Raw genomic sequence first — 8,409 nt, 5'->3', positions numbered from 1 at the left:
CAGAAATAAAAACCGCTATCAGCATGTCATTCTGTAGCCGTATGACTCGCTGTGGTTGCCTGCTCATCTTCGTGCAGATCCCTGTATCGTGACTCTACCGTACTCACGTCTCTGCGTCTACGTGATCGTCTCCTCCGCTGTATATTTATATTCGTACTTTTCTTTGTTCTTTACCATGTTTTCTTCCCTCTTTCTGCTCTTGTCGTCGTTTCCAATGTTGTATCTCTAACCCTCTTCTCCTGAACAGCGACTCACTCCTCTGCGTAATAAATATCTTCTTCGTACTTGTTACTATGCCTTCCCTTCAGTTGTCCGTCTTAGTCCACCTCCCCTTTCCCTCTCACGCCTCCCGAGTTCCCTACCCCACCCCCAACACCCCCGGCCCCAAACAGTTGGGTCCTTTCTGGAGATCCTTTTTCTACGCAGACCGCAAGCACACCTACAGCAGCCGTCGGTGGCGGTCTGGATGGGGCGCGGCACCGAGACGAGCGGGGCGGCGCCGGGATCGACGAGGCGGGCGGCGCGCAGGTGGCGCTCAATGTCGGGCAGGAAGACGAGCCGGCCGTCGTCGGGGTCTGAGTCGGAGGACGACAGCTCGTCGTCGAGCGAGTAGATGTAGACTTTGTGTTTCGTGTCGTCGAGGTGCATGTCGTCGTCGGCATTGGCGGGCGAGGCTGCGGCGGCTGCCGCTTGCGCTGCTGGGGTCAGGGCGGAAGCGGGGAGGGCTGGGGCGGTGGGCGTTTCGACGGGGACGTAGAGCTTCTGGCCGTTTTGTTCTGGAGGGAAACACGTCAGCAGACGCTTGTGTTGCATTCGGAGGAGAGGGATGCATACCTAGATTGAGAAGACTCAATCGCTTCGAGAGGCGCTCGTTGTCTTGTGTCTCGGCTTTCCTCTTGCGCCGTGGTCGCGCGGACAGGTCGGGCTGGTGGTGGGTAACGGGTGCTGGCGGGGGAGATTGCGCTCCGTGCAGCAGCATTTTGGTGCCTCAGGGGACAGACGGAGAGAGAGCGAGAGTCGTGGTTGTAGGGGGCTTGCCCACTTCCCTTCGACACCAGCACAGCACAATCAAAGACGCGGCCAACGAAACCTGTCCTGGAGGAGGGGCCGACGAGCAAAAGACACCAATCCGAGAAGACGACCGAGAGGGGATACGGATAACGAAGCGGTTCTTTTGATGCAATCGACCGAGGCGTGAGCGCGCGTTGATTGATTGATTGATTGATTGAAGCGATACGGTGGGCACGATTCGAAATCGAGAAAGCGGTTCTTGTCGGTCGCTCGGTCGGTCGCACGAGGGTACAGGCGGCTTGCGACGATAAGGACTCGCTGAAAGAGGCACTCGGGAAGAGGCACTCGGGAAGAGGCCCGCTGAAGGAAGCGCTGTAGGGACCTGTCGAGGATTGGCAGATGAAGGCGGTGTGGGGATGGCGCGGGCGTGGCAATCGCTACTGCACAAGCACAAGCACCTGCGTCGGTGTCGGCGGCGGCAGCAGCAGCAGCAGGAGCAGGAGCTCAGCTTTTGTACCAGCTTTGACTCATCGCGCTCCTTGTAGAAGTTTCTACGCTGCCGGCCCCAGTCCACGCCTGTGCCTGTGCCCCGGCGCGACCCCTCCAAAGCCCCCTCCCTCTCGTTCACCCCACCACCACGACAGTCATCGTCCTGTCAACTTCACCACGACAAGTCCCGCCACCCATTTCGATACCCGAATCCCCGGCGACTGTCACAAAACGAACCGCATCATCGCGACAAGGCAATTGTCCTCCCACATCCGCCAGTTGCACTCCTCCTCCTCCTCCTCCTCCTCCTCCTCCCGCGCCCGCGCCGCCAGCAACTACCCCACCATCGCCATGGCCGAGGAGCAGAAGTGGCCCGCGGCCAAGGTCCGCGAGACCTTCATCAAGTTCTTCGAGGAGAGGGGCCACACCGTCGTCCCCTCCTCGTCCGTTGTCCCCCACAACGACCCGACCCTGCTGTTCACCAATGCCGGCATGAACCAGTTCAAGTCCATCTTCCTCGGCACCATCGCCCAGTCCGATCCCATGTACGGCCTGAAGCGCGCCACCGATACACAGAAGGGTATGTCGTCTTGCACAACCGTCCCAAACAGGACAACGGAGCTGACTGTATGGTGTAGTTATTCGTGCCGGTGGCAAGGCCAGTGATCTTGAGGGTAGGTTATCCATCATCTTGCGACGGGTCGATGCGAAGCTAACTTGCATAGATGTCGGCCACGACAGCTACCACCAGTGAGACACTGCGCAGCTCGCACCACAACCCCCTTCTTGAATTTCGACTAACTCTTGTGCCAGCTCTTTCTTCGAGATGTTGGGCAACTGGTCGTTCGGTGTACGTTGTGCCTTGTCGAGCCCTGCAAACCCTTCGCTAACAGCCGCAGGACTACTTCAAGAAGGACGCCATCAAGTACAGCTGGGAGTTCATGACCGAGACCCTGGGCCTCGAGAAGGACCGACTATACGTGACATACTTTGAGGGCGACCCCGCACAAGGACTCGAGCCCGATCTGGAGTCAAAGGAGCTGTGGAAGTCCGTCGGTGTGCCAGAGTCTCACATCCTGCCCGGCTCAAAAGCAGACAACTGGTGGTCCATGGGCGATACCGGCCCATGCGGCCCCTGCTCTGAGCTGCACTACGACAAGATTGGCGGCCGTGATGTCGCCCACCTTGTCAACAAGGACGACCCCATGGTTGTTGAGGTGCGTATTCCTCCTGCCCACGAAAGGACCCGCCGCTACTGAAGAGCTTCACTCACCCAACTGACAGCTCTGGAACAACGTTTGGATGGCCTACGACCGTAGAGCCGACCAATCCCTTACCCCTCTCCCCGCCCAACACGTCGATACCGGCATGGGTTTTGAGCGTCTTGTTGCCGCTCTGCAGGACGTCTCTTCCAATTATGCCACCGATATCTGGAGCCCATACTTCAGGAAGATTCAAGAGGTGACCGGCACAAGGCCCTACACCGACAAGTACGGTGCCGAGGACCCGGAGACCATCGACACCGCCTACAGGTATGGCTCTCGGATCGCGCGATGATTCGCCCCAGTATACTGATGAGTTCACAGAGCGTGCGCGGATCACATCCGAATGCTCGGTTTCGCCATCGCTGATGGTGCTGTTCCCAACAACGAGGGCCGAGGTTACGTCGTCCGCCGCGTGCTCAGGAGAGGTGCGCGCTATGCTCGCAAGTACCTGAATGCCGAGATCGGAACCTTCTTCTCTCGCGTCCTGCCCACCCTGATCGATGAGATGGGCCAGCAGTTCCCCGAGCTCGTCAAGAAGCAGTACGACATCAAGGAGGTGAGCAAGATGATAGAGACGAATGCGGCAATGGCAACTAACGCAATCAGATCCTTGACGAGGAAGAGGAGGCTTTTGCCAAGACTCTCGACCGTGGCGAGGCGCAATTCCAGAAGTTCGCTGGCGCTGCGGAAAAGAAGGGCCTCAAGAAGCTGTCTGGCGCTGAGGTTTGGAAGCTCTACGATACGGTTTGTCACTCCCGCAAGAGCCAGAAGCACATTTCGCTAACCCCTGTAGTATGGTTTCCCTGTGGACCTCACCCAGCTCATGGCTGAGGAGCGCGGCCTCCAGATCGATGACGAAGAGGTCAAGGTTGCTCAAGAGAAGGCCCGCGAGGCCAGCAAGAGCGTCAAGTCTGCGATCGAGACGTTCCCCAAGCTGGATGTCCACGGCATCGCTGAGCTGGAGCAGCAGCACCAGATTGCGAGGACCAACGACGCCGACAAGTATGTCAAGGGCGACTCCAAGGGCAAGGTTCAGCTGATCTTCGACGGCAAGGGCTTCGTCAAGTCTACCAAAGATATCGCCGAGAACACTCCCATCAGCGTGATTCTCGACAAGACCAACTTTTACGCCGAAGCCGGTGGCCAGGTCGCTGATACGGGCCGACTCGTCATTGACGAGTCTGTTGAGTTCAAGGTTCTCGACGTCCAGAGCTACGGAGGCTACATCCTTCACCACGGCTACATCGAGTCTGGCACTCTTTCTTCCGGAGACGAGGTTATCTGCGAGTATGACGAGCTGCGCCGATCCCCTATCAGGAACAACCACACGGGCACTCACATTCTGAACCACGCCCTGCGCGAGGTGCTGGGCGAAGATGTCAATCAGAAGGGCTCCCTCGTCGACGACGGCAAGCTTCGCTTCGATTTCTCACACAAGAAGGGTGTCGAAATCCCGGAACTCAAGAAGATTGAGGAGCTCTCCAACGAGTACATCCGCAAGAACCAGAAGGTCTACGCCGAGGATGTCGAGCTGGAGAAGGCGCGCGAGATTGACACCCTTCGCGCCGTCTTTGGCGAGACCTACCCCAACCCGGTCCGCGTCGTGTCTGTTGGCGTGCCCGTCAAGGACCTTCTCGAGAACCCGAAGAAGCCCGAGTGGCGCAATATCAGCGTCGAGTTCTGCGGTGGCACCCACGTCGAGCAGACGGGCCACATCAAGGACCTCGTCATTGTGGAGGAGAGCGGTATCGCCAAGGGCATCCGCCGTATCATCGCCTTCACCGGCGATGCCGCGCACCAGGTTCAGCGCGAGGCTACCGAGCTGGCCAGGCAGCTCGACATTGTCGAGGCCCTCCCCTACAGCCCTGAGAAGGAGAAGGAGGTGAAGGAGGTGCAGCAGGCGCTCAGCAAGGCGACCATATCGACGCTGACCAAGGACGAGCTCAAGAAGAAGCTTGACAAGATGGTCAAGGCCATCACGGACGAGCAGAAGAAGCGCCAAAAGGCCGAGGCCAAGACGGCGCTGGACACTGTCCAGAAGTACTTTACCGAGAACCCTGACGCCAAGGCCTACGTCGGCCAGCTCCCCATCTCGGCCAACACGAAGGCGCTCACCGAGACGATCAAGCACTACTCGACCAAGGACAAGGAGCGTTCCGTGTACCTGTTTGGCGGCGGCAAGGAGGAGAACGCCGTGGTGCACGGTGTCTACGTTGGCACGGTATGTTTTCAGGCCCCGAGATACGGTATTGGAGCATGAAACTGACACATATCCGCAGCATCTCGCGTCCAAGGGCGTCACCGCCGAGGCGTGGGCCTCGACCGTCAGCGACATCGTCGGTGGCAAGTCGGGCGGCAAGGAGCCCACGCGCCAGGGCCAGGGCACGAAGCCCGAGGCGACGGACGACGGTGTCAAGGCTGCGACGAAGTGGCTGGAGGAGAAGCTGAAGCTGTAGTCGACAGTCTCATACCCCTTTGTGGAGGCGGATGAAATGAGTAGGAAGCAAGGGTGCATGTATGATTCAAAAATGCAAGATGAATGTGTGTGTTTTGGACCATGCGTGATGCATGAATGGCTGGTGATACATATTCTACGCGGTGATGAATGCCGTCGGAGGTTCACCTATTGTTTTACATCCTCTGAACGCCCCTGGTCGTACATGTACAGCGCGGGTATCTACCTGACTCGAAGCACTCTGACCAGAAGCACTCTGACCAGGAGCACTCCTGACTTGTTCTATGATTCTTCCAAAAAGACCAGCACAGCTGCTGCGGCTATACGGTCACCATGACGCTGGCGTTCTGGTAGTAGCTCAGCAGGGGGTTCTCGCCGCTGCGCGTCTCCGTGTCCTCGAGGTAGGCCCAGCGGCGCATAAAGTCGCCGTGGGACGAGACGCGCGTGAGCTTGCCCGTGATGACCTGGTACATGGCCTCGACGACGTTGAAGTCGGGGGAAAACATGATTTCGAAGTAGCCCTGGGGGCCCTGGGGCTTTTAGCTCGAAAAAAAAAAAGGGGAGGGGGGGGGGGGGGGGGGAGACGGAGTAAGAAGAACAGGGGGAGACGCACGAGAGGGGTCGTCACGGGCACGGTGCGGCGCTCGAAGCGCGTCTGGACGACGGGCGCATGTAGTCCATCGAAGGCGTCGGGCAGGGCGTGGAAGTCGCTCGTCAGACAGGCGGTGGGCGTGGAAGTACCTCTCGAGGACGTCGAGGTACTGCATGAGGCGCGTGGGTATGTACTCGGGGGCCGAGAGGTTGGGGGCCAGGGGCAGGCGGCTGCGGAGGTCGCGGGCGAGGCGGCTCGCCGGGTAGGGGGCCGGGTAGCGGCCGGCGGTGGCGGCGTGGCGGACGCGCAGGAAGCGGGCGGCGACGGGGTCGAGGCGGGTGTCATAGAACTCGTAAAAGTCGCCGTCGTCGTCGATGAGGACGCGGGCCTGCAGGGGCTCCTCGGTGCGCAGGTCGTAGCGCAGGCAGTCGTGGGCAAAGTTGTCAAAGACCTCGAGGGCCAGGAAGAAGCAGGGCGAGGGCACGCGCTCGTTCCAGTCGAAGATGGACTTGTTGATGATGTCGACCTTGTCGGCGTGGCCCGAGGCGCGCAGCAGGTTCTGGCCCTGGAGCGCGGCGAGGGAGGAGGAGATTTCGATTATCTTGTACTTTGTGCGGGCGTAGACCTGGGGGTCCATGTCGCGGATGTAGTCGAGAATGTTGAGCATCAGGGTGCCGCGGCCGGCGCCCATCTCGTAGATGATGAGGTCGTGGTAGGGGTAGGTGGTGAGGCGGTAGTTGGAGACGAGGTAGCGGGCGATGGCCTCGCCGTAGTAGGGTCGAAAGAGCTCCGTCGGCGTGTGCCACAGCGGGCGGTCGTCCTTGACGCCCTCCTTGTCGTCGAGGGCATCCTCAAACTCGGTGTAGCGGTGGCCCAGCTCCTTGTAGAAGGCCGGTTCGTGGCTAAAGGCGGGGAAGTCAAAGGGCTGGCCGGGGGAGAAGATGACGGCGTTTTTGGAGAAGTAACCGTAGTTGGGATTGTACAAGCTGTCTGCAGGGAAGCGTTGTCAGTTTGGGATGCTGGGCACACTCGGTCAGAGGACAGCCTCGACAGGACATACCGTCGACAAAGTCTCGCATGAGCATCTTGACCTTTCTTGGCCTCACGTCGCGCCCCTTCAGATCCTCGGCCGTGACGAGAGGGTAGGTCTCAAACTCCTCGGACCTGTCGGCCGGGAACAGCTGGGTCCTCTGCTGCCACCTGCTCTCGTTTGTCTTCTCGCCCTTGCCGAGGCCGGACTTGACGGCATATTGTCGTCGTTGGTGATGGTGCGGTTGACGGCAGATGTGGTTCGCTGCAGGTCGAAGCCGGGCGGACAATCGTTGTCTGGACTGGCAGGCGGGATGGCGAAAGAGATCCCTAAAGAGGCGGGTGACGATTGGTGAGTCCATGACGGGGGTGCTGGGTCAGCCTGGCGTGGCTGTTGACTCGGGGGAAGCTGCCAGACTTGGGGTATGGTGATCTTTGTCGCTGTATCCAGTATCAACATCAAATGCCCATTTCCAATGCATTGGCTTTGATCGTGGCCCGAGCTCCCCGTGACGGGCCAGACGTTAATCCGGCAGGGGTATCGTTAGGGCCAGCACAGCAGTCTGAGCGCTGAACTGAGCACTGCACTGGGCGCTGGACGCTGGCGCTGGACGCTGAACGCTCGACGCTGCAGGCACGTGGATCGGGTCCCTGGATGACATGACCCCGTAGCGCCTTCTGTGTCTGGCCTCGAGAGTCATTGGAAAGCCTCAGCTCGCCGCATCTGTCTGACGACCTCCTTCACCACATCTTCGTATCATTCACCACTCATGACACCACCATCACCTCGAGCCCTCATCGAGACGTGTCACTGACGAGAGGGGCCATTGACGAGGTATGGATCTCAGCAGCTGAAGAGCCATGTCGCTAAGTAACCACCCCAAAGCCTATGGCTCAGCCGCCATTGTCGTCGCCTTTTCGGCAGGCATCCTGGTGACACTCGGCTTCAAGGACTTCTACCCCGACCTCGAGCGTCGCTATCAGCGCCACCGCCGCGCCGTCCGCCGTCGCAACACCAACTCTTCGACCTCCAAGGATGAGGCCTCGCGCCGCGGCTCCGTCTTCTGGGGCCCGCCCGTCCAGCTAGAGGACCACGAAGGGTCTGATGTCGCCGTGTCTGACGACTTGGCCGCCACCTCGCAGCCGCCGCCCATCGCCGACGGCATCGAGGGCGCCATCGGCAACACGCCGCTCATCAACATCAAGTCGCTGAGCGAGGCCACGGGCCGCGTCATCCTCGCCAAGGCCGAGTTCCTCAACGGCGCCGGCCAGTCACCCAAGGACCGCGTCGCCCTGTCCATGATCCGCACCGCCGAGGAGGCAGGCCTGCTGGTGCCCGGCCGCGGCGACACCATCTACGAGGGCACCGTCGGCAGCACGGGCATCGCCCTGACCACCCTCGCCCGCGCCCGCGGCTACCGCTGCCACATCTGCATGCCCGACGACATGGCCGTCGAGAAGAGCGACCTGCTGCACCGCCTCGGCGCCACCGTCGAGCGCGTCGCCGTCGCCCCCATCACGAGCCCCGCCCACTTTGTCAACCGCGCGCGCCGCCTCGCCGCCGCCCA

The 8,409-nt window shown here is 60.4% G+C and overlaps 4 protein-coding genes across 4 annotated transcripts; 2 read left to right on the top strand and 2 right to left on the bottom strand.

Annotated features, from left to right (window-relative positions):
• Positions 1 to 251: 251 nt before the first annotated feature.
• Positions 252 to 979, bottom strand: VDAG_00938 (uncharacterized protein; the record flags this gene model as incomplete). Its single annotated transcript, XM_009649824.1, has 3 exons — positions 252 to 291; positions 440 to 776; positions 835 to 979. The coding sequence occupies 3 exons, from the start codon at positions 977 to 979 to the stop codon at positions 252 to 254; spliced, it is 522 nt and encodes a 173-aa protein (XP_009648119.1).
• Positions 980 to 1,851: 872 nt separating this feature from the next.
• VDAG_00937 (alanyl-tRNA synthetase) lies at positions 1,852 to 5,221 on the top strand (the record flags this gene model as incomplete). Its single annotated transcript, XM_009649823.1, has 10 exons — positions 1,852 to 2,080; positions 2,139 to 2,174; positions 2,226 to 2,250; positions 2,314 to 2,350; positions 2,394 to 2,717; positions 2,785 to 3,032; positions 3,087 to 3,321; positions 3,372 to 3,509; positions 3,559 to 4,986; positions 5,045 to 5,221. The coding sequence occupies 10 exons, from the start codon at positions 1,852 to 1,854 to the stop codon at positions 5,219 to 5,221; spliced, it is 2,877 nt and encodes a 958-aa protein (XP_009648118.1).
• A 319-nt stretch (positions 5,222 to 5,540) lies between these two features.
• VDAG_00936 (uncharacterized protein) lies at positions 5,541 to 7,203 on the bottom strand (the record flags this gene model as incomplete). Its single annotated transcript, XM_009649822.1, has 4 exons — positions 5,541 to 5,756; positions 5,834 to 5,930; positions 5,962 to 6,802; positions 6,873 to 7,203. 4 exons carry the CDS (start codon positions 7,201 to 7,203, stop codon positions 5,541 to 5,543), a joined length of 1,485 nt encoding a protein of 494 aa, XP_009648117.1.
• Positions 7,204 to 7,702: 499 nt separating this feature from the next.
• VDAG_00935 (cysteine synthase) lies at positions 7,703 to 8,377 on the top strand (the record flags this gene model as incomplete). Its single annotated transcript, XM_009649821.1, has 1 exon — positions 7,703 to 8,377. A coding segment is annotated over one exon (675 nt), but the record flags the coding sequence as incomplete, so codon positions are not given.
• Between the last annotated feature and the right edge of the window lie 32 nt (positions 8,378 to 8,409).

This window comes from Verticillium dahliae, genomic scaffold (genome assembly GCF_000150675.1).
Source record: "Verticillium dahliae VdLs.17 supercont1.2 genomic scaffold, whole genome shotgun sequence".
Classification (NCBI taxonomy): domain Eukaryota; kingdom Fungi; phylum Ascomycota; class Sordariomycetes; order Glomerellales; family Plectosphaerellaceae; genus Verticillium; species Verticillium dahliae.
The sequence above is the reverse complement of the archived record's forward strand: the minus strand, read 5'-3'. Positions and strand labels throughout refer to the sequence as shown.